A 24,941-nucleotide genomic window follows, 5' to 3' on the forward strand; every position below is an offset into this window, starting at 1 on the left:
TTTATAGTATTAGGTCCTACATTTAGGTCTTAGATCCATTTTGAGTTAATTTTAGCATATGATGTAAGATAAAGGTCTAACTTCATTGTTTGGTATGTGGATACTCAGTTTTCCCAGCATTATTTCTTGAAACGATTGTTTTTCCCCATTGAACGGTCTTGGCACCCTTGACAAAAACCATTTAGCCATATATGTGAGGGTTTATCTCTGACGTCTCATTCCATTCCATTGGCATATATGATCATCTTTATACCAGTACCACATTGGGCTTTTTGCTTGTTTCATTCTGTTTGTTTTTTTTTTATTAAGACTTTAATTTCTTAAAAGTAGTTTTAGGTGCACAGCAAAGTTGAAGGAAAGGTACAGATACTTCCCAAATACACCCTGCCCCCAAAATGAATAGCCTTACTCATTATCAACATTGCTCACCAGGGTGGTACATTTTTTATGATTGGTGAACCTTACATTGGCATATTATAATCACCCAAAGTCCATAGTTTATATTGCGATTTACTCTTGGTGTTGTACATTCTATAGGTTTTGACAAATGTATAAGGACATGTATCCATCTATATGATATCACACATGGTATTTTTCACTCTCCTAAAAGTCCTCTGAGCATCACCTAGTCATCCTCCACTACCACCACCGCCACCCAACCCCTGTCAATCACTGAAATTTTTATTGTCTCGATAATTTTGCCATTTCTAGAATGTCATATACTTGTAATCAAACAGTATGTAGATTTTTCACACTGGCTTCTTTCACTTAATAATATACATTTAAGTTTCCTCCATGTCTTTTCATGCCCTGATAGTTCATTTCTTTTTAGTGTTAAATAATATTCCATTGTCCGGATGTAACTTAGTTTATTTATCCATTCACCTACTGAAGGACACCTTGGTTGCTTCCAAGTTTGGGCAGTTATGAATAAAGCTGCTAAAAACATCTGTGTTTTTGTGTGGACATAAGGTTTCAACTCATTTGGATACATACGAAAGAATGCAATTGCTAGATCATATGGTAAGAGTGTGTTTCGTTTTATAAGAAACCACCAAACTGTCTTCCAAAGTGCCTGTACCATTCTGCATTCCCTCCAGCGATGAATGAGAGTTCCTGTTGCTCCACATCCTCATCAGCATTTGGTATTGTCAATGTTCTGGATTTTGGCCATTCTAATAGGTGTGTAGTTGTATCTCACTGTTGTGTTAATTTTTGTTTCCTTAAGACATGTGATGTGGAGCATCTTTTCATAGGCTTATATGCTTATTGACTTATCTGTTTATCTTCTTTGGTGAGATGTCTCTTCAGATCTTCTGTTCATTTTTTAATTGGGTTGTTTGTTTTCTTACTGTTGAGCTTTAAGAATTCTTTGTATACTTTGGATAACAGTCCTTTATCAGATGTGTCTTTTGCAAATGTTTACTCCTAGTCTGTGGCTTGTCTCTTCATCCTCTTGACATTGTCTTTTACAGAGCAGAAGTTTTAACTTTTAATGACGTGCCACTTATCAGTTAGTTCTTTCATGTGTCATACCTTTGGTGTTGTATCTAAAAAGTCATCACCATACCTAATTCATCTAGGTTTTTGCCTGTGTTATCTTCTAGGAGTTTTATAATTTGATGTTTTACGTGTAGGTCTGTGATCCATTTTGAGTTAATTTTTATGAAGGGTGTAAGTTCTGTGACTAGATTAGTTTTTTTGCATGTGCATGTCCAGTTGTTCCAGCACCATTTGCTGAAGAGACTGACTTTGCTCTATTGAGTTGTCTTTGCTCCTTTGTGAAAGATCTGTTGACCATATTTGTGTGGGTCTATTTCTGGGTTCTCTATTCTGTTCCATTGATTTATTTTCTATGCTTTGGCCAAAACCACACTGTCTTTATTACTATAGTTTTATACTAAGTCTTAAAGTCACGTGCTGCCAGTCCTCTGAATATTCTACTCCTTCAATATTGTGTTACGGACTCTGGGTTATTAGCCTCTCCGTGTAAACTTTAGAATCGGCTTGTTGATATCCACAAAATAACTTGCTGGGATTTTTATTGGAATTGCCTTGAATCTATAGATCAAGTTGTGGAGAACTGACATCTTGACAATATTGAATCTTCCTACCCATGAACATAGAATATCTCTCAGTTTATTTAGTTCTCATTTGATTTCATTTGTCCGAGTTCCGTAGTTTTCCTCATATAGATCTTGTTCATATTTTGTTAGATTTATACCTAAGTATTACATTTGTTTGAGTGCTAACAGAAGTAATATTGTGTTTTTCATTTCAAATTCCACTTGTTCATTGCCAGTGGAAAGAAATTGCCTTTCTCTTTTAACCTTGTGTCCTGGAATCTTGCTATAATCACTTATTAGCGTCCGTAGTTTTTCCGTCAATTCTTCTGGATTCTCTTATTGCATTAGCTAAAGCTTCCAGTATGATGTTGTAACGAAGTGGTGAGAAGGGACATCCTTGCCTTTTACCTGATTTCAGCGGGAAAACTTTGAGTTTCTCACAATTAAGTATGATATTAGCTGTGTTTTTTTTGGTAGGTACTCTTTATCAAGTTGAGGAAGTTCCCCTCTACTCCTAGTTTACTAAGAGTTTTTATCATGAATGGTAATTGGATTTTGTCAAATTCCTTTTCTGCATCTATTTATATGACCATGTGATTCTTCTTTTTTAGCCTATTTATGTGATGAATGTCATTGAATGACTTTAGAATATTGAACCAGCCTTCCATACCTGGGATAAATTCTACCTGGTTGTGGTGTATAATTCTTTTTACACATTTCTTATTCAATTTTATAATATTTTGTTGAGAATTTTTGCATCTGTGCTCATGGGAGATCTTGGTGCATAGTTTTCTTGTAATATCTTTCTCTGGCTTTGGTGTTAGGGTAATGCTGGTCTTGCAGAATGAGTTAGGAAGTATTCCCTCTGCTTCTGTACTCTGGAAAAGATAACAGTTGGTATAAGTTCTTCCTTAAATGTTTACTAGAATTCACCAGTGAACCCATTTGGGCCTGGTGCTTTCTGTTTTGGAAGATTATTAATTATTGATTAAAATTCTTTTATAGACATTACCTTTTCATATTTTCTGTTTCTTCCTGGGTGAGTTTGGCAAATTGTGTCTTTCAAGGAGGTGGTCTATTCAATATGAGTTATCAAATTTGTGGGCATAAATTTGTTCATAGTATTTCTTTATTATCTTTTTAATGTTAATAACGTTTTGATTGTATAGCTCTGAGGTAAGTTTTGAAATCAGGAGGTGTGGGACTGCCAACTCTGTTCTTTTTCAAGATCGTTTTGATGATTCAGAGTCACTTGAGATTTCACATGAATTTTAGGATTTATTTTACTGTTTCTGAAAGAAATTTTTTGAGATTTTGATAAGTGCTGCATTGACTTTGTAGATCACTTTGGGTAGTACTGACATCTTAACAGTGTTAAGTCTTCCAATTTATGAACATGGGCTACTTTTCCATTTACTGCTATCTTCTTTAATTTTTTTTCAGCACTGTTGTGTAGTTTTCAGTGTAAAAGTCTTTCACTTCCTTGGTTAAATTTATTCCCAAGTATTTTATCCTTTTTGATGCTGTTGTAAATGGAAATGGTTTATTAATTTCTTTTTCTGATTGGTAATTACTAGTGCAGAGAAACACAACTGATGATAGTTATATGTTGACTTTGTATCCTGCAACCTTGCTGAATTCATTTGTAAGTTCTAACATTTTTTGTGGAATCTTTAGGTTTTTCTACATACACAATCATATAATTCCTCACACAGTTACAAACTGCAGAGGTGACTTGCTGGGGGATCATAACAAATCCTTTTCCAATTATAGTGACCAGGTGTTTCCAGATGTTCTGTAGCTGTTATTCTCTCTGTAGTTTTCTTTTGCAACCAAACAGCGTTTTAGGAGACGTTTTAAAGGCTTGCAGATACGTTCTTGGTAAACAGCCCTTTGCTGTGCATTATTTGGTTTCAAAATCTGAGCTGCCTGGTATTGCCCACTCCAGGGGCTGTCAGCTGGCTGCTCTCAGGGCCGGAGAGGCCTGTAGGCACAGAATCTTGCAAGGTGCATCACAAAAAAGACCCTATGGAGGTGGGCTGGTGCTAGGGAGGAGAAATTTTTCTTCCTATTTAGGGGTATTATCTACTTAAGTACTTACCTAATTATCTACATAAGGGTATTAGGGTAAAAGGAACACTAATTTCCTTTGCCACCAGCTATGTGAGTATTTACGGATAGAAACCCAAGTTATAGGGAAGCTGATCTCTGGTGACCCCTTGTGAAGTTTCAGTGTTCCTCTGAGTCAGCTGGGGAAGCTGCCCACCTGGCCAATCCCCCCTGGACCTGCCTCCTCCAGGAAGTCCTCCTAGGCATTCCCTCACCCTCAGAAGCCTCAGCAGGTAAAACCCTACAGGTTTACCACTGGGCCTAGCTTGCCTTGCTGGGCTGGTGGTCTCACAGACTTCAGTCTTACCTCTCCAGCTGGACTCAACATAACTTGAGGACAGCATCCCCACCGCACACTTATTTGTGGTTCCCCTGACACTCAGCACACACCAGGCAACAAAGATCATCTGAATCGGTTCTTGTTTGATGATTGACTCTAAACCTCTTCAGAGGAGTTTTCCAGAACAAATTCCTTGAACAAACTGCTTAGAACAGACCTGAAATCCAACTGCTCATCACACATTTAATGATTCATTTTTTCCTTTATTCCAAGAAGAGGTTGGGACTCTTAACTATGAATTATTAATTCCTAACTCTTTTAACTGTTCCATATCATTCTCGCCTCTTCTCTAGTCTATTCTCTACTATGATTCACAAGAAATTCCCACTACAATGTGAGCTTGCCATTATCCAAAAAATAATTTTCTATTATGATAATAACTAGAACCTGGTAATGTTAATTCTCTTTAGAAATCATTATCAAAAAGTGTGCTCACCTGATGTTTCATCTGCATTCACTCATTCATTCAAAAATCACTTACTGAGCAACTGCTAAGTACCAAGTACTAGTCTGGGCTCTAAGAATGTAGTAACATACAGGGCTTCCCTGGTGGCGCAGTGGTTAAGAATCCGCCTGCCAATGCAGGGGACACGGGTTCGAGCCCCGGTCCGGGAAGATCCCACATGCCGTGAAGCAACAAAGTGCATGAGCCACAACTACTGAGCCTGTGTTCTAGAACCCATGAGCCACAACTACTGAAGCTCGCACACGTAGAGCCCGCGCTCCACAACAAGAGAAGCCACCGCAGTGTGACGCCCGCGCACTGCAACAAAGAGTAGCCCTCGCTCGCCACAACTACAGAGAGCCCGCGCGCAGCAATGAAGACCCAATGCAGCCAAAACTAAATAAATAAATTTATATTTTTAAAAAAAGAGAATGTAGTAACATACAAAACAAAAAAAAAATCCTGTCCATGGGGAACTAACATTCTAGTCAGTGGGAAATAAACAATAGACAAGTAAACAAGTAAAATGTATTAATATACTGAGACTGAAGAACAAGGAATCTGCTTCTGCCATCAATCTGCCTCTAATAAAGTCATGGGGCTACGACTGGGTGTCGTCCTTGCCAATCACACCTGCCCCGGGAGAAGGTGCAAAAGAGGCCACCTTGAGGTGGACTCCTGATTATGAGAAAGTATCTCCTGGTTCCAGTTACTATTGCTGTGTAAGAAACACCCCAAAACTTAATGGTGTAAAACAACCATTTCATTATGCTCACAGATTCTGTGGCACAGAACTTGGACATGGCATAGTGGAGAGAGGTTGTCTCTGCTCCATGATTTCTGGGACCTCTCCTCAGAAGACTCAAAGTTGGCAGTGACCTGACAGGTGGAAGCTAGAATCATCTGGAAGTATCTTTGCTCATGCCTGTCAGACAATGTGGGTTGTCAGCTGGGACATCAGTTGGGCTGTCAGCTGGAGCACCTTCACTGGACTCTCTGTATGGTCTCTTCACATGGGATGATTTGGGCTTCCTCACTGCATGGCAATTAAGCTCCAAGAGTGAGCACCCCATAATAGCCAGGCAGAAGCACGTGACATTCTTATGATCTAGGCTTAGAAGTCCCAGAGCAACAGTTCTGCCATACTCTTTTGGCCAAGGCAATCACAAAGGTCCTACTACTCAAGGGAAACGGTGTCAAGGTCACACTGATAGAAGAACACGTGTATGGGAGGCACCATTGCAGCCAACTTTTTTTTTTAATATTTATTTATTTGGCTGCACTGGGTCTTAGTTGTGGCTCGAGGGATCTTTGTTGCCACGTGCAGAATCTTTAATTGCGGCATGTGGGATCTGGTTCCCTGACAAGGGATCAAACCCGGGCCACCTGCGTTGGGAGCATGGAGTCTTAACTGCTGGACTACCAGGGAAGTCCCACAGCCAGCTTTTAAAATTGTAATCTCCTACAACTTCTGTGTCTGATTTCCAAGAACAAAAATGTGGGGTATCTAGATCTACCCACAGTCATCTCACAGGCAGAGAACTAAAACAACTCAAGCAGAGAGCGATAATATCTGAGTGTTGTGTAATATGTTATTTTGAAGAGAAAACAAAGGAGCAGCAGAATAACCAAGTAAGCAAAGTTATAATCAGTAAGTTTGATAATAAGTCCTGCTCTGTGTGGAAGGCATACAATTTCTTAACAACATGAAATTTCTGCCTCGGGACTTTTTAAAGAATCGAAAATTAGGCCTAGGCTAAAGAAAGGATTTCTTTTTTATTTAAGTCAAGTGCCTAAAACACAGAAGGCAGAGTGGTATAGGTGAAGGTATACTTGCTTTGGAGGCAGAGTCGTGGATTTGAATTCTCTCTCTGCCTGTCCCCAACTGCCCGTCCCTGAACACTTTCCTTCACCTCTAAAAACCAGGGCAGTAGGATTAATTTCCTCATAAGGTTGCCTGAGATTAAATGAGATAATACCTGCAAACGCCCTCCATGCTTGGTAGCCACTGTGGACGGAATCTCTATCATTTAAACTGCCAGTGGAATCGGTATATTTTTGTGTTTTTCTAATCCACAGCAATAAAATGTCTTCTCATCAAATTTGCTATAATTTTTATGTCCTTAAAATTTACCAGAAACACTATGCTTTTAAATCTGTAAGCATATGAAGGGGTCTTTAGGGTGAAATGATCTGTTCCTTTCTATAACGATCCTTCGGTAGAGCAAGCCTTAGGGTGTGGGGTCCAGAAGAATGAGCCTGGCTGATCCACTGGGCTCCAGGAGCATGAGGTTTTTTTGGTGTTTTTCCCTTTGCGGTACGCGGGCCTCCCACTGCCGTGGCCTCTTCCGCCGCGGAGCACAGGCTCCGGACGCGCAGGCTCAGCGGCCACGGCTCACGAGCCCGCCGCTCCGCGACATGTGGGATCCTCCCGGACCGGGGCAGGAACCCCGCGTCTCCTGCATCGGCAGGCGGGCGGACTCTCAACCACTGCGCCACCAGGGAGGCCCGGAGCATGAGGTTTTGGACGCAGTGTGAGAGGAATGGAGAAGCAAGACTACTGACTGAAGGGAAATCTCAGCTTACCAGCTCAGTCTGATACAGGGCTGGTTTTTGTTCACTGCTAGAGTTTGCAGAGGGGGAGAGAGAGCAGAGATTCCCTTGCCAAAGGGCCAGGAGATTCCCATCCTCAAATCAGGGGCCTCGTTGGTCTGTGCTTCAGAAAAGGGGCCTCATAATTTGCGCCTTGGTCACCAAGGCAAGGTCTCCAGGGGTTGCCATGGAGATGAGGCTGCCATATTGGATGGAGGAGACCACCCTCGCTGGAGCAGATATGGCACCGAGGAGGGGCCAGAGCTGCAGAGGAACCAGATGTTAGAGGAAATGAGAGGAGAGGGGTAAGTGAACAGCGAGGAAGGGTGGGGAAGCGAGTCACCGTGAAACTCTGCAGTTATCCTGTGTGTGTGGGTGTGTGGGGAGGTATGTCTGTCAAGCTCACCTTCCATCCATAAGAATGAAGCCCCCAGCTGTCACCCACGGACACGTGTCCAGGGTCTGTATCTCTGCCATCGAAATCCAGCCCCATGAAACTGAGATGTTTCACAGCCAGGGGATGGTGGCCAGATTTTGAGTTGAGAAGTCCTGAGTTCAGGCTCTACCACTTAACATTAATGTGGCTCTCAGCAAGGCACGTAACCTCTCTGTGATGCTATTTCCTCACCTGTGAGATAGGGATGATGATTCTTGCTCAGCTTCCTTCAAAGGGTCGTTCTGAGATTCAAGTGTTTAACACAAGTGCCCCAAGACAATGTAAGTGCCATCGAGGCAGGGACCACAACTGCCCTGCTCCCTGCTCTACTCCTAGTGCCTCTCAGAGTAAATATTCAATCAGTATTTGGTGAATGAGTAAACGGTAGGATGATGGGGAACTCAGCCCCAGCCCCGTCCACGAAGGTGAAACAGGAAATCTCTCACTCCCTCCAGCAGGACACAGCTCCCCTAAGTGTGGTCCACGTACCAACAGCAGCGTCACCGGGGAGCTTGTAGAAATGCAGAATCCCAGGCCCACCCCAGACCTACTGAATCATCATGTCTGGAGTTTGGGTCCAGAAATCTGGCTTTTAACATGTCTTCTGTGTGATTCCGATGCCCACCCAAGTTTGAGAAGCATTGCTATTGGGCACATTGGGGTGAGGGTGAGATGCGGCACGAGTTGCCATGCCTCCCTTCTCGGGGTATCTTCCTCCCACCTGGCACAGATGTTTATTCCCCAGCCCACCCCTGCGCTCCCTTCCTGGGCAGCGGACCAGACTGTGGAATCTGGCGAGGGCCCGGGGGTGTGGGAGGGCGGAGGGAGGTCTTGTCGCACCGGCAGTAGCACATCCACCCCTTCCTGTTTCAGCAAAACCTGCAGATGCTGCGAGGGGATCAGGAGATAAGCTTTGCGGGTTCACGAGAGCTTTGCAGAGGGGTCCCTTCCCAATCAAGTCAGCTTCTCTGCACCCTGGCAACGCCCGGGGGTCCCAGGTGCCACTCCTGCCTGTCCTTCCCCCTGGCCCCTCCGCTGAGGTCTCTGCCTCCTCCTCTTGAGGATCTGAAACTCCTCGCGAGCTGCTGGGAATGCGCAGAAAAGATGAACCTCCAAGATTAAGAAAGAACCCATGATAAGAACAGACATGATAACGTCGCTTTTGTTGCAGGTTCTCAGGAAAGCCTGATCCGCGGTGCCCAGAGCAGCTGTTCACACGCCCACAGGAGGAGGGGGCAGCAAAGATCGAAGGAGGAGAACTGGGTCTCCAGAGGGGTCAAAGCAAAATGTAGCATGGCCAAATGACACATTCCGCACTTGTCTAGAAAAGCCAACACTCACGTCCAGGATCCCGGGATCAGCAGCTGGAACCAGACGGTGTTTCAATTGGCAGCTCACTGTTGAGAAAAGAGGGTGGGTGCCTGGCCATACTGAGAGGGACCATGGAGCAGGGAGGTGACAAATCCACTCAGCTCTCTGTGGGACAATCAACCCTGGGTGCCTGCAGGAGCTCTGGACACCACAGTCTGAAGGCTGTAGAGAACCAGTGTCTTCCGCAGAGACTGACCGCTGTGGGAGAGACAGCTGGAGGAGCAGATGTTCATCCAGGATAAAAGACAATTCTGGGGAAGCTACAGGAAAACTGTCTTCAAATACTTGAGAACCCTGAGTGGAACAGACAGCAGCCTGGACCCACGTGACCCAGTGAAGGGCAGGCGTGGGCAGGTCAAGTGCAGTGATGCCTCCGCCTCGTCGGGGCCTCATCGGGGCCGTGCTCTCACACCAGCCACACTCAGCGATGTCCCCGGCGCCAGATCCACCCTCCCAGACCGAGGAAGTCCTTACACATCCTCAGCCCCCGTCTCCTAGTCCTGAGCACAATGCATGTGAGAGTGAGCGCTTGGGCTTAGAGTCAGGAAGCCCCGAGTTCCAGCCCTGACCTTGCACCTTGCACCCTCTCCTTGGGTCACCCTGTGCCAGATCACAGCCTGTCCCAGCCTTGGATTTCCTCGTTGGTAAACCGCAGATGTTCCTCCCTGCCCGTTCACTTATACAGCAAACACTCATCCAGCATGTGCTGCAACCACCCTCCTGCACCGACGTCCCAGGGGATTCATGAGCACCCAGGGGAGGCCCGGCACTGAGCAAGTGCTCAAGGAGTGCGTCTGGTGTCTGCCAGGACCCATTCCCCAGCCATCTCTGATCTTGGTGCTGAGCAGAGGATACAGGGATACGGGTGCCTGACATCTCAAACCTGATATGTCAAACCCTCTCAACCACAGCACCTGTGGCTGGATGGAGGCTCAATGGCTCTGAGAAGAACACCTGATCTGTATCTCCCGTCATCTGTGGGCACACAGTTTCCTTCAGTCAGCAGATCTCAGGTTACATAAACAAGCCCGGTATTGCTGATTCAGCCCACTCCGCCCCGGGCGTGCGCACACAGAGCCTCGGCAGGCCCCTGAGGCGACCTGGCACCGAGCATCTCCCAGTGCGCAGACCAAGATCAGTGTGAGGAGCGGTTGAGGGAGGCCCACGGGAGGGACAGTTGCAAGGCAACTAAGCTTGTCAGCACCGGAAATGTAGTCCTTGTTCGTCGATGTAGAGCTGTGTGACTTTAGGCAAACAGCTTAGCTTTCCTGTGCCTTGGTTTTCTTACACGGATAACAGGGAGATTTACTCTTAAGTGTTGTGGCTCTGCAGTCAGAAGCCCACATGTGGATCCCGCCTCCACCATTTCTCTGCTGTGTGACCTTTACAAGTGTCCCAGCCTCTCTGTGCCTCAGTTTTCTTTATCTGTGAAATGGGAGTAATAACAACAGCACCTGCCACACAGGGGGGTTGTGAGGATTAAGTGGGTTTGTACATATAGAGCACTTGAAAGAATTCATGGTCCAATAATTGCTTGTCCCAGTGTTTTTGGCTGGGTTCCTCCACAGCTGACTCTGAGACAAGGATTTAAATGCAAATAGTCTATTCAGAAAATGACCCCAGCAAGGGGACTTCCCTGGCTGTCCAGTGGTTAAGACTCCTCACTCCCAATGCAGGGGGCAAGGGTTCCATTGCCTGGTCGGGGAACTAAGATCCCACACGCCACACGGCGCCGCCAAAAAAGAAAGAAAGAAAATGACCCCAGCAAGCACCTATAAGGGAGTGGGAAGCTGAGACAGGAACAGGAGAGAAGCCAAAAGGAGGTGCATGAATGACCAGGTTGCCTTCGTAGAAACTGGGGCTCAATCCTGCTGGGGCCTCTGGGAGACTGTAGAAGACCCACCCCCCTCAGCATCCTCTCCCCCGAGGGCAGGAGGCTGGGATGCCTGCAGTAGACAAAGAGCATATGAGAACAGAGTTCCAATAGCAACTGTCACACCAACCTTTTCTGAAAAATTCAGGAATGTCCCCTGGGCCCCTGCACACCATTTATAATGACAATGACAAACTGAGCCTGGGTGGAAGCGATGGTTCTGGGCCGGAGATCGCTTGATGCCTCCACTGACTAGGGATCTCCTCACCTGATCTGAAGGATGTCTGTAAAGCATCCCCTGCTCTTACATCACCTGGCAGGGACCTGAGATCAGCCTCTGAAGTATTTTAAGCAGAACCAGGATACGACCCAATTGGCATTAGAGAGTGATCCCTCCAGCTGAGGACGGGTGCTCAGGAAGCCAGGAGAGCTGAGGGGACCCAGGGTAGGGCAGGGCAGTGAGGTGATGTGCCGTCTCCACAGCCCTGGTAATGCATGCCAGGTGTGGATCTGAGTGGCAGGCCATTTCGGCGTCCAGGCTGGGGCAGGGGATTTAAGGAACTGAGAATTGGGGGGTTGGAAGAGCTGGCCAAGGAGGGGTCTGAGCTGCTTCTGCAGCGGGGAGCTGCACTGCTGCGCTGGGGCACTGAGACAAAGCCTCACTGCAAGGATTTCCTTGGTCCAGGAGCAAAGGGCCCAAGGCCGCTGAGCCTGCAGGTGGAGTCTCTGAGAGCGGCCAGGAAGGCAGGGACTGACACAGGATTACAGCACAAGGGTGCAACTAATTCTGACAACCTCTAAGGTTAGTGAAGAAGCCTGCCATCGCCTTACCCTTGGGGAGGTGATTTCAACAGGCTAAACTCATCGGGGTGCATTTTGGATGCTGTGTGGCACCAGCCGAGGGGTGAGAGGTGTTAAGGAATCCTCAATCCACTTTTCCGTCCTCCAGGAACCTTGCCTGGGTTTTCCTCCTCCTCACCTCCTCTTGATCAGCAGTCAGGACACCCTGGGGCCCATCTGATACGCTGATACTCTCACTCCTGCTGCTGTGTCCTGTCCGCAGTGACTCAGCAGGTGGGGCTGTGCTCAGCGCTGAAGCTGAGTTAGCAGTAAAGAAGTGAGTTAGCAGCAAAGTTTCTATCCAGCCTTGTCTACAGGCTCCCTGGATCTTTTTCCAATCCTCTTCTCTCCCGAAATTGCGACCCCTTCTACCTTTTTCCGCCTGCACACTCTCTTTCCCCTCCGGAGACTGGGCTCGCAGGCAAGGTGAATACGGATCTCAAGCTGGAACTCATTCTTCAATCACAGGTAAATGAGCCAAAGCGCTTTGCGCATGCGCCTAGTAAACCCAACGCCCGCTCTCCCCGGACTCCTCCCTGAGCCTCTTCGCCCGTCACCAACATGGCCTCCGAGGCAACAGCCCCTCCTGCCCGGCGCAGACGTAGCGGGGTTATAACGTCATAGGACGGCGCCGGTAGTCCCAGAGACTGCACGTGGGCTCGCGTTTGGAAACTCTGCACGGGCCATGGATACGCCGCTGAGGCGCAGCCGGCGGCTGGAAGGACTAAAGCCTGAATCCCCCGAGAACCCCACCTCAGTTCTGCGGGCGAGACGGGCCCTTGTGGAGTTCGAGTCGAACCCAGAAGAAAGGAGAGACCCTTCGCCCGGGTCTCCTCGGAGTGTGCGGCCACCTGGCCTGGAGTCTCCCAGACGTCAGCCGGAGACAAGCCCTGAATCACCCAGTTTACGGGAGGAGGCAGGCTTGGGGTCCCCCCGAGAGCAGCCAGAGCCGGGCCCAGGGTCGCCCCAGCGTCAGCGAGACCCAGGCCTGGAGTCGCCCCAAAGACAGCCGGAATCGAGTCCTGAATTCTCCCGACTTCAGCCACAGCCAAGTGGGGAGTCACCAAAGTTTTCCCAGGACCGAGAAGAAGCGGATTCGGAGTCGCCCAAGAGTAAGGAGGAGCCGACCCCGGGGTCCCCCCGACATCAGTTGCAGCCGAGCCCAGGGTCACTAGAGCCTTACCCCGGTCAGCAAGCGCCGGGTCCCGAGCCCTCTCAGCCACTGCAGGAGCTGACACCCCAGTCGCCCGGCTCCCCACGGGATCAGCGTGAGCCGAGCAAGCCACCGCCGGCCGGGCAGCCGGAGAGAGACGGCCTCGGGCCAAAGAAGCGAGAAGGTTCTTCAGCCCAGGCCGCAGCGTCCAAGAAACCGAAGAAGGAGGAGGTTCCTAAAATCCCGAAGGGGAAGCCCAAGTCTGGACGGGTGTGGAAGGACCGCTCAAAGAAGAGGTGAGGTGGGGGACAGCTGGGCAGGGATGGGGTTCTGTGTGGTGCTGGAGCCTGGATGCAGCCAGGAGATAGCCCGTAGGTTGGAGAGATCTCACATCACTGGGGGAGTCACACAAAGAGGTTAGTTTCAGGTGCAAAGTGATTCAGTTATACATATACATGTATCTGTTCTTTTTCAAATTCTTTTCCCATTTAGGTTGTTACATACTATTGAGCAGAGTTCCCTGTGCTCTACAGTAGGTTCTTGTTGGTTATCTGTTTTAAATATAGCAGTGTGTATGTGTCCATCCCAAACTCCCTAACTATCCCTTCTAAAGGGTAGGCGTGAGGTCTTGTCTTTCTGTGCCGCGGGCAGTAAGTGCTCAATTAAATGCTTGTTGAGTGAAGGAACAAAGAGGCGCAACTGAAGAAGGAAATGTTTAGGCTGCCAGGAAGAAGAGGTGGGGTCCAGTTAATGTTTTAGCTACTGGGAACCACTGGGCAGACAGGAATTCGTGGCTGTGAGGGCCCATAGGGGAAGGCAGTGATTTTACGGAAGAAGCGGACATTTACTAAGGGATGACTGATGCGTCAAGCTTTGTGCTAGGCCTTTTGCAGATGTCATTTTGCTGACCCCCTAAACCCCAAGGCGGTGGGCATTATTCCCCTTCCCCAAGCCCCTCCCCCCTTAAACAGAGAAGAAACTGAAACTGAGGGAGTGATTTCCTACAAGTCACCAATCAGAGACTTTGAAGATGGAGCGACTGTTGGACTTGGAGAAGTGGGTGGTGGTGCTGCCCCTCCACCTCGGTCCCAGCAGGTCCCAGAGAATGGTGGGGCCACTGATGGCCATGTGGGACCAGTTGAAGAGGTTGGTTCCGGTGGGGAGAGGATGGTGAGCAAGTTGAGTATGGGAGCCTGGAGTCCTGGTACTCGGGAGGTGGACGGCGGGGAGAGGAGCTCACTGAGCGTGAGGAGGCTGCTCCGACACACGGGCCAGGAGAAGAGAGGGTCAGCAGAGGATACCAAGAAGCAAGAGAAAGGGTATTTTGTCCCAGCTTCCTGCCCGAGCTGAAATGCTTCCCAGCTTCCTGTTGTTTGCTTGGAGCTGCGCTCCAGACGTCTTCCTCTCCCCTGCCATCTCTGCCATCACTAAGTCTCCCACACTGACCTCCCCTCTGTGTACCCCCTGTAGGTGACGCTCCCTCCCAGCTCAGGGCCTTTGCACATGCTGTTCCTTCTGTTGAAAGGCTCCTCCCGTGGCCATTCCCTGCTCCTCTTCCAGGGCTCCACTTAAACATGCACCCCCTGGGAAAAGCCCTCTTTGTGCAACCCAACCAGGGTTAAGTCCTCAAGCTATGTGTTGTCATTGTACCTTGTATCTTTTGTAACACACCCATTTGCACAAATGCTTGTTTACTTGTGTGATTCTTGTCAGCTGCCAGCTTCCCCTCTAGACCAGAGGCTCCAGGAGAGTGAGGATTTACCTACAGTGGCTAGATTCTCCCCAGCGCCCAGCACATGGTAGGCACCTCAATGCCTACCTCAAACAAGTAGATGAATGAGAACAGAAGGTAGTTCATTCGTTCAACCAGTTTATATTTCATTGAGCTAGGATCTGGGGGTAAACATGGCTATAAACAAAACATTCTAGTTGTGAGAAATGGGTAACCAACACGTAATATATACATATATCAGTAATTAGGGCAATACAGGAAAATAACAAAGCAAGAGGTGCAGGGCGTTGCCACAGTGATTACAGATGGCTTCACTGCCACAGGGATGTGAGCAGAGGCCTGAATGAACGTACTGGGAAAGAGTACCCAGGCAAGGGGAACAGAAAGTCCAGAGGCCTCGTCACTGGGCACAAGGGGAGCGGTAGGAGGTGAGTGAGGTCAGAGTGGTCACAGGGCCAGGTCACGTGGGCCCACGTGGGCCCTTGCAGGGACCTGAGTGAGCGTGAGAGCCATGGGAGGTGTTGAGCAAAAGAGTGACGCGATCTGACCTCTGCAAGGACCGGTCTGGCCTGTGGAGAACAGACCTTTAGGAGGGCAGAGGGGAGACCAGGGAGACCAGTAAGGAAGCTGCCGCAGTAGAATGAAAGCGCCTTCAGAAGCGGCGCCAGGCCTGCGGATAAGGGCCGGAGGGGCTGTTGAATGGGTGTTTGCGACCTTTGAGGAAGCAGCTTCAGCAGTTGGTGAGTGAGCCCCGAGAAGGCAGGGGCAGCACCTGCTGCAAGAGGTGTCCCAGCAAAGTGGGGATGCGGGGGGGGGGGGGGGGGGCGGATCCGAGGCTGGGAAGCACACGCCCACCCACCCACCCACCCCTGTGCCCAGGCCTAATGCCACCTTCTGCCCAGCGCTCCCTGGGTGCACCGTCTCCCTTCTCTGAAGGGTGGATTCACTGAGCACCTACTATACGCAGAGCACTGTGCTTGCTTCTCGGCCGTGAGCCGTTAATCCTCCCACCACCCTTTGTAACGGGAATGGTTCTTGTCTCCACGTAAGGGGAGGGGGAGAAGAAGCAGTGGGGTGTGTGCTGGGGGCAGGCAGGCAGAACTGGGGAGTGGGGGCGGGGGGTAGGCAGAACCAGGCTGAGGACGGACAGGCGTGGGGTCAGGGTCCAGGCTGTATGTGCAGACTCTTGGGGAGCAAGAAAGGGGAAAGATGAACCCGAAGAGCCGTATTGACCTTCCCCAGGGGCGGGAGTGGGCTCGGCCTGGTGCCCACTGCAGCCCACTGCTGTGACCGCTTGGGGCATGGTAGAGTGGACGTGGGTAAACAGGAGCTCTTTTGGAAGTCAAGAAATTATCGAGGGAGGCGGAAAGGCCACTACGAAAGGAAGTGCTGAGGGGGAAAGAAGGCCCGTGGGACACCCGAACAGGCTTCAAATCGTTCAAGGAGAAAGCTTCCGGAAAAGGGGCGGCACGGCTGCATGAACCCCCAAGCCCTCATCACCAGTCTCGGCAGCCCTCAGCCTTTTCCTGGTCTAGTGTCCTCTTGCTCCTTGACGTTTTTCCGTCTTCCCGGAATGTTTTACAGCACGTCCTCGATTTATCGTCCACCCCTAGATCCTGGCGGTGTGCGTTCTTACAGAGGTAACCTCGCTTCTGTGACCGTGTCACTATCACTTTAGAAAATCAAGACTTCCCTGAGGTTCCCTAGCACCCACTCCATTTTCACATTTCCCCTGCTGGGACAGAGGTTCTGAATCACTGCAGGGGACCGTGACCATTTGCGCTGTTCTGAGATGACATGGGCGCCCCAGTAGGGAGTGAGCCCCCTCTCCAGAGGCGTCCACGCCCAGCCCTCTGCGCTCGGCCGGAGCAGAGGAGCTTGGCGGTGGAGGCCGTGCGGCCCGGACTCTGGTCACAGACGGCTGCTCAGGAGCAAGGTGACCTTGGGCAATTCCTTAACCTCTCTGAGGCTTTGTTTGCTCCTCTATAAACTGGAGGGAACAGGAGTTCCCACCTCAGGTACGTAACCAGGGCTTAAGAAATGGCAGTGGGCGTGATCAGGGCCCTTTCCTGCTCCAAGTTTCTACAGACCCGGAGGGTCGACTGCCGGGCAAGCAGGCAGGTAGGGAAGGAGGCCCAGAGGGAGGGCACCGGGGCATCCCGCGGACTCCAAGAGCATCCAGTGTCCCCCATGCAGGTTCTCCCAGATGGTTCAGGACAAGCCCCTGCGCACATCCTGGCGGCGGAAGATGCAGGACCGGCAGGAGAGGAAGCAGGCCAAGGACTTCGCCCGGCGCCTGCAGGAGGAGAAGGAGCGGCGCCGGCAGGTGAGGGGCCGGCCACGCCGGGGTGGGAGGGGTCGGCCAGACCGGGGTGGGAGGGGCTTGGTCAAGAGCCGTTCTCCAGGACTTCCCTGGTGGTGCAGTGGTTGAGAGTCCGCCTGCCGATGCAGGGGATACGGGTTCGTGCCCCGGTCCGGGAGGATCCCACATGCTGCGGAGTGGCTGGGCCCGTGAGCCATGGCCACCGAGCCTGCACGTCCAGAGCCTGTGCTCCGCAACGGGAGAGGCCGCAACAGTGAGAGGCCCGCGTACCGCAAAAAAGAAAAAAAAAAAAAAGAGCCGTTCTCCAGCCTCGGGGCCCCGGGGAAGGGTGGGAAGGGCATACAGATTGGAGGCCTCATTGGGGTGTTGCTGGCATTCCCCAAGACACAGCTGCTACACATCAGCGGAGTGGACGGCCTGCGCGTTCCTCCAGCTCTCCCTCACGCTCATCTCAGGGCCACAGGTGCCCTGTTAGAGGTTCACGCCCAACCTCTCTTAGCCTCCAGGAAGCCCCAGCAGGCAGACAGGGAGGTGGTGGTGTAGATCCACCAGGAGCGGACTTCTCAGTGGGACGTCACTCGCCTCGTGGTCCCCAGGCCACCGGAGGAGTCAGACACCTTGCCCCCAGCCTGCAGTCCCTGCCTGGCCATGAGGGGAGGGGGTGGGTCAGCCACTTGGTCATCTGTCCCCTGCTTTGAGTTGCCCCAGCTCAGCCTACGGCCGAGACCCTGCAGACTATGTGGCCTCCACCTTGTGCTGAGGCCTTATCTAGCTTCCTGTGTGGCCGTGGCTCCCTCTTGGGCAAGAGAGAACCTTCTTGTCACCGTCCCCTCTAGAGGTGCCCCTGCCCAGCCCCGAGTCCAGACCTTCCCCTGCGCCTCCGGGAGCTCAAGTGTCACTTCTCCTTTCTCCCTCCGGGCCCAAGCCACCCCTACCCTGTGTTGCCAAAGACGAGGGAGGCCCCTGACCATGCACAGCCTTGGGGCCACCGTCCCTGCCCTGCCCCACCAGGGACAGCAGTCAGCGTAGCCATTCCCAAGGAAGACTCCGTCTACATTCATCTTCTAAGTGTTCCCAGTGGGCCAGTACTGTTCCAAGCCCTGTATGTATGGTCATTCATTTAGTCCTCAAAACAATCTTATGTAATTATCTTCACTTTAAAGATGGGAGGTTGAGGCACAGAGCTTAAACCACTTGGCCAAGGTCACACATTTAGGAAGTAGCAGAGTCAGGATTCAAACCGGGACCAGATGCTCCGGAGCCTCTTCTCTGCAGCCTCCACCCTTCCCCGTCCTGCGCCAGGGTGAATCTAGGAGGCCAGCCCTCATCCCAGCCCTTGCATTCTAGGGGCTTGTGGGCTTCAGGGGGAGAGGGGAGACTGAGAGGACGGGAATGAGGGAAAGGGCCAGCCACCCTTTCTCCCCAGGCAGTTGATGAGGGCCGTGGTAAGAGGAACCACCGTCTACATGGGCCTGAGTTTCCAGGTGGGGTGCCACCTGTGTCTTACCCCGCCCCTCCCCCTCCAACCCCAGTGTCCTCAGCCACCTGACCAGGCGCCCCCCTTCTCAGGTGAAGTCAGGAACTGCCCACCGGAGTGGGCCTCTGGATGCTGGTCCCAGGGGCACAGGGATGGTTCCTTGCTGCCTCTCCACCCCCCAGCACCAGGAACAACCTGGAGCCGGGATAAGTGGGCCTTTTGCCCTCCTCCCTGGGAATTCTGTCAGCTTTCACTGCCTGGGAGACCAGGGCCGCCTCGGCTCCCAGACCCAATCCCCTTCCCCTGTGTGTCCAGGAGAAGAAGCAGCGCCGCGCCGAGAACCTGAAACGCCGCCTGGAGAATGAGCGGAAGGCGGAGATCGTCCAAGTGGTGAGCGTTGCCCTGCTTGCGGACGGGACGCGGCCAGGCTGAATGTCGTGTTCCAGACACCCCGGCACCCCTGCTTCACGGCCCCCGCTCGTGCCGCAGTCCCAGGCCCCCCGCGGTGGCTTCCCTTTCCCCGGGGAGCAGGGCGGGGACTCCAGCCACGCTAACGCCCTCCCTTCAACCTCCCCCAGATCCGAAACCCCGCCAAGCTCAGGCGAGCGAAGAAGCAGCAGCTGCGCTCCATTGAGAAGCGCGACACGCTGGCCCAGCTGCAGGAGCAGCCGCCACGGCGGCCAGCGGCCAAGGTCTGAGCTCAGCGTGGCCGAGGCCAAGCACCGTGTCACACATGGCGGCCACACGCCTCCGCTGACCCAGCACTCCAGCTCCATGGCTCCACCCGAGACGGGGCTCTGAGCCTTCAAAAGGGGTCACAGGCAGGTCTTTGTGGCACAGAGACCCAGAGGTAGCCTGGGACCTGGCAGAGACTGGAGGAGGGAGGAGGGTCAGCTCGCTCCTCCGCCCCTCCCCTTACCCCCCTTCCCTCTCCCCTCCCCCCTTCCCTCTCCCCTCCCCCCTTCCCCCTCCCCTCCCCCCCTTCCCCCTCCCCTCCCCCCTCCTCTCCAAGTGCCTTCAAACCACGAAGAGTAATTTCTGGTTCCTCAGGGAGCTGGTGACTGGCAGGTGACTCCCCAAAATATGTATGTTCTGTCTCAGAGTCCTGGGTCTAACCCAGGCCAGGAGGCCGGAAGTCAGGAATCCACCTCCCCCCCTGACACAGCTCCCCAAAGGCTGCTCTGGCTCCCTCTGCATCCCACTGACCCTGCCACCCAGCAGACTGAATCCAGCTCTGCCCCACTTTTCAACACTTAAGGTTAAAATGGGGAGGTTGCAGGGGGCAGGGTCTCTCTAGCTCCCCCTTTCCTGTACCAGACTCTGCAGAAGCCCCAGAGATCTGATTAACTCATGCCACCCAGTCTACAGCAGAAATATTTATTGAAGGCCTGCTGTGTACAGGCATAATTCCAGGTGCCAGGGAATACAGACAAAAGTCCCTGCCCTCAAGGATCTTTCATTCTGGTGGAGAAAACATAATAAACAAGTAAAATGTACTGTGTGTCAGTTGGCGCCAAGTGCTCGGTGAAGCAGGGGAGCGGGTAGGAGGGAGCACGGGCGAGGTCGAGATGGGATGTCCGTCGACCGCTCCATTTGCCAAGCGCTTGCTGTGGGCCGGGCCCTGCCTGGCACTGAGAGTAAACGCTGGGAGCTCAGCTGCGAGTGGTGGCACAGGGAACACTGGACCAAGATCCCAGGAGAGTTTCTCCTCTGGCTCTTCCACTGACGTTCCATCCACCAAACGTGTACCGCACCAACTCTGCACCCGGCCCTGGGATGCTGAGCTAAACAGACATGGTAGAGTGGAGATGCTATGGTAAGTTACCCCTCGCGCCTACAAATTGGGGGTCACTGCTGCAGCCCTGTGCGGTCGGGAGGGAGGTGGGTGCTGCACAGATCTAGGGATTACCAGCATTGCTCAGAGGGCGTCCCAGGGAACTGTAGGCTGGCACATGTGTCAGATGAGCTAGGAAATATCACCGGCTGTGGTCACGGAGGTTGCGGGGCTCATCCAAACACTAAAGACCTTCAGTAAGGATGTCCATTGCACTTTGATTAGCACAGGTTTCCCAAACTTTTGACTATAGCACCCCTTGCTTTTTCCACTTCGGGCAGTGCTGGGTCGGACAGGTAGAGATGGGGGCCCCCATGCAGCTGCTATCTGAAGGACCTTAGGTATGTGAGGGGTGCCCTTTCACCTACTAAATAGTAATTGAACAGGTAATGCCTAATGGTTGGTATGCAGTCCCTGCACCTTGGGCAGGTTACCTAACCTCCCTGCACCTCAGTTTGCACACGGTAAAAAGTGGGGCTAATAGAACCTGCCCCTGGAGATTGTGGGATAAAGCGTGTAGTTAAGTAAAGCGCAACTAAATGACCAAAGCGAGAAGGTTAGACTGGAAGTGCTTCCCAAACTTTTCCTCTCTTGCTTTCTACTCCAAAACTACATCACTGGTTTAATGTAAAAATCCACCCCACCCATCATCTGCTAAAAACAGCTTCAGGGAGATGCGTCCTGTGTACCTTGGGGCGTCCACTACCCTAGTTTGAGATGTCTTAGCGTTTTAACCTCGCATTACTCAGAGTGTGGTCCCATCGCCTCCTGGAAGCTTGTTAGAAATGCAGATTGTCAGCAGACCCGCCCGGCGGCCCGTTCAAGCAGACAGGATCCCTGGGTGACTACCGCATAAGAAGCACGGCTTTAGCTCACTTCGTTTCTGAAAAGGATACACTGAGTCACGTGGGGCGCTTTAACATGCAGATTCCTTAGCCTCCGACTAAACGTCCGGGCCCTGGGGAAGCTGCTGCAATCGCTCCCTGCTCTTGCCTCCCGGGGGCGGGGGGAGAATGGTCCGAGCCTGGCGATCCCCGGCCCGTGCCTCCTACGCCGAGGTGGTGCTCAGCGCCCGGTTCAGGGGGCCCCGCTCGTCCTGGGATCGGGCTCGGGCCCGGTCCCGCTGCGGGGGCGCCGCGCGGCCACCCCGCAGCCAGCCGAGCAGGCCTGCGGGCCTGAGCGGGGACAGGCGGCGGCCGCCCAGCGAGGAGGAGGAGGACGAGGTGTTGGTGGAGGAGGTGTGGCGGCGGCGGCGGCTGCTGCCGCCCCCGCCGCCCAGCTCGCTGTCGTCCACCAGCACGCTCTCCAGCACGCTCCGCAGCGAGTGCCGCAGCTTGCGCAGCACGTCGGGGCAGGTGAACACGTAGAGCAGCGGGTTGACCACGCTGTTGACGAAGGCCAGGCTGCTGACGAACGGCAGCCCGCGCCACACGAGCGGCCGCAGCGCCGGGTCCGCGTGCGCCCGCGCCTCCAGCACGCTGAACACGTGGTAGGGCCCCCAGCAGAGCGCAAAGGCCGCCACCACGGCCGCCACCAGGCGCACGAAGCGGCCGGGCCGCCGGCGGCCGCGGTGGCGCAAATGCGCGCTCACGGCCACGTGGCTCGAGGCGATGATGGCCAGCGGTACGGCGAAGGCCAGCAGGAACTTGCTGACGGCCAGAGCCGTCTGGCGCGAGTTGCACGTGGCATCGCGGTCGGGCCCGGGATTCAGGAGCAGCACGTTGTAGTAGCACATGACGCGCCCGTCCACCCGCGGGATGGTGTCCCGGAAGATGAAGTAGGGCACGGTGTTGAGGGCGGCCAGGGCCCAGAGCGCCAGGCACACCCTGTGAGCGACGGCCACCGTGCGGTGGTTCTGTGCCCACACGGGCCGCACCACCTGCAGGCAGCGGTCCAGACTGATGGCGCTGAGCAGGAAGCCGCTGGCGAACATGTTGAGGAAGAAGATGGAGGAGTGCAGCTTGCAGAAGGTGGTGCCCAGCTCCCAGGAGTGGCCCACGGCCAGGAAGTAGGTGAAGAAAGGCAGGGAGGCAGTGGCCAGCAGGTCAGACAGTGCCAGGTGCAGCACCCAGGTGGTGACCACGGTCTGGCGCATGCAGCAGCCCACCACGAAGAGGATGAGTCCGTTCTCCACCAGGCCCAGCAGCGAGGCCAGCCCATGCAGCAGCACTGACGCGTGGTCAATGTAGCGGATGCTGGAGTTGCTGTGGCTTTGGAGGCGGCTCATCTGCTCCAGGAGGGGACAGAGGGGCTTCATCGTGACGTTGGCCGACATCGTGGGCTCTGCGGCGGAGAGAAAGAGGCACTGTGGTGAGCAGTGCCAGGAAACGGGCAACCCTGGCCAGGAGTTGGGACTCTGACCCATGACAGTTATAGGTGAGGCCCCTGGGGATCAATGAAGTTGAGCAAGGGCAGTAAGGTGGGGGGGTGACATCCCAGCCCCACCACCTGCTCACTGTGCAACCTTGGGCAATACGCTTAACCTTTCTGAGCCTGTTTGCTCCTCCGTAACATGGATGGCTGTCATACAGGGCAGGGTCTAGGTCATAGGGTTGCTGGTTGTTGAATTAAATGAATTAATAATATATATAAGCATTTCAAGCAAGAGTAAGCGTGCAGGAAGCACTGCATCAATGGCGCTGCGATTATCATTAAGCAGATGGCCTAAGATCACTTGGAGAAATAGGAACCAAGGTCAGGCCACGAAGGGCTCCTTTTCCCAATCCCCAGAGCGCTGGGGTGTGAGCGAGGCCCCCCTGAAGGGCAGGAGGATTCAGCTGGGCTGGAGGATGGGAATGGAAGGCGGAGTCCGTGCATTTAAGGGATGACCCACCCACGCACCCACCCACGGCACCCCCGGACCTTGCCTCTCTGCAGATCGTCCTGTGGCCCTTCGCTCCCAGAGTGGTGGCTGGTTGGGTGTGTTGACTGCAAGCAGTGGAGCCAGCCCCTCCTTTGGTAGTTTAAGAGGAAATAAGATAAGAGCAGGGAGAGAGCTGGGCAGAAGGAACTACCAGATTTGGGCTCCGGAGGCCCAGTAGGGCCAAAAGACCTCTCCCCTGCTCAGGGGCAGCCACAGGCGCTCGGCCAGCCCCAGGAAACCCAGCCCTGTTCATACTCATTCAACAGCTATTTACTGAGCGACTACTCAGCTAAGCGCTGGAGAAGCCAGCCCCTGGCCAGATGTGCAGACCCACAGCCTCATCAAGAACCTGAGGCTGGAACTTGCCTGGTGGCGCAGTGGTTAAGAATCTGCCTGCCAATGCAGGGGACACAGGTTCAATCCCTGAAGATCCAACATGCTGTGGAGCAACTAAGCCCATGCGCCACAGCTACTGAAGCCCGCGCACCTAGAGTCTGTGCTCTGCAACAAGAGAAGCCACCGCAATGAGAAGTCCGTGAACCGCAACGGAGAGTAGCCCCGGCTCGCCGCAACTAGAGAAAGCCCGCGTGCAGCAACGAAGACCCAACGCAGCCCAAAATAAATAAATAAATTTAGTTTTTAAAAAAATAATAAATAACCTGAGACCATCTGATGTGGAGCCAGTGGAGATCAGTGAGGGCAGAGGAGGTCAGGGTGGGAGGCTGCCTGCAGGAGGTGGGGACAGACAGAGAGCAGGGGGTGGGAACTCGGATTGTCCTGGGCCCCCCATGACATGCCAGGGACTGTGGTAGATCCTTTACATAGGTACTCTCTTGCTACAGCTCTAGAAGAAAACTGTTGGTACTTCTCTCCATCCCGTTTTGCAGATGAGGAAACTGAAACTCAAGTGTTTAAATCACTTACCCAAACCTTCCCGAACAACACAGGCATGTGGAGGAACGACAGTTTAGCACTCAGCCTGTTCTCTTTCCTCTACCTCTGTTCTAAGCGCGAGATGATGGAGAAAGAAGAGAAGGAAAGGGGGGGGGGGGGGAGGTGTTCTTCAGTATTCGTCTTTCCACGGGAGGCACTGTTGGCCAGGATGAGAAAATCCACACCCTTCTCCAGGGACCACGGTCCTTCGTAGGGTGAGTGTGCCGGATATCAAACTAGAATTTCCTTGGCAGGTGAGCCGCTTGGAGCTGGGGACACGCAGGTGGGGGGAGGGGAGCTGTTGTCCCTGTGCTCCCTGAAAATGCTCGTATTTCCCAAGCTCTAGAGTCTGCAGAGTGATTACATTCACAATGACCCTGTGAGACCGCATTTTTTAGAAGAGGAAACAAAGGTTCAGAGAAGCACAGCAACTTGCCCAGTGTCCCTCAGCTGCGGTGGAAGGGAGAGAACCCCACTCCCAGCAAACACACGAGCCATCCCCACTCTGCGCTGAAACATTCCCTTTGGCCCCATCTAAGTCCCATGGGGGTGCT

At 52.5% G+C, this 24,941-nt stretch overlaps 3 protein-coding genes across 3 annotated transcripts in view; 2 read left to right on the plus strand and 1 right to left on the minus strand.

Moving 5' to 3' along the window:
• MS4A13 (membrane spanning 4-domains A13) overlaps positions 1-9,280 on the plus strand; it is a 41,293-nt gene extending 32,013 nt beyond the window's left edge. Inside the window, exons 7-8 of the mRNA XM_065882450.1 lie at positions 7,719-7,857; positions 9,160-9,280. Of these exons, the coding sequence (XP_065738522.1) occupies positions 7,719-7,857; positions 9,160-9,280 (260 nt within the window). The remainder of the gene's footprint in view (positions 1-7,718; positions 7,858-9,159) is intronic.
• A 3,477-nt stretch (positions 9,281-12,757) lies between these two features.
• Positions 12,758-19,455, plus strand: CCDC86 (coiled-coil domain containing 86). The gene is made up of 4 exons (XM_065883119.1): positions 12,758-13,521; positions 17,154-17,283; positions 19,073-19,147; positions 19,336-19,455. The coding sequence occupies exons 1-4, from the start codon at positions 12,758-12,760 to the stop codon at positions 19,453-19,455; spliced, it is 1,089 nt and encodes a 362-aa protein (XP_065739191.1).
• Positions 19,456-21,639: 2,184 nt separating this feature from the next.
• On the minus strand, positions 21,640-23,118 carry PTGDR2 (prostaglandin D2 receptor 2). The gene has a single exon (XM_065882451.1). The coding sequence runs from the start codon at positions 22,954-22,956 to the stop codon at positions 21,640-21,642; it is 1,317 nt and encodes a 438-aa protein (XP_065738523.1). The 5' UTR covers positions 22,957-23,118.
• Between the last annotated feature and the right edge of the window lie 1,823 nt (positions 23,119-24,941).

The sequence above is a fragment of the Phocoena phocoena genome, chromosome 8 (assembly GCF_963924675.1).
Source record: "Phocoena phocoena chromosome 8, mPhoPho1.1, whole genome shotgun sequence".
Lineage (NCBI taxonomy): Eukaryota > Metazoa > Chordata > Mammalia > Artiodactyla > Phocoenidae > Phocoena > Phocoena phocoena.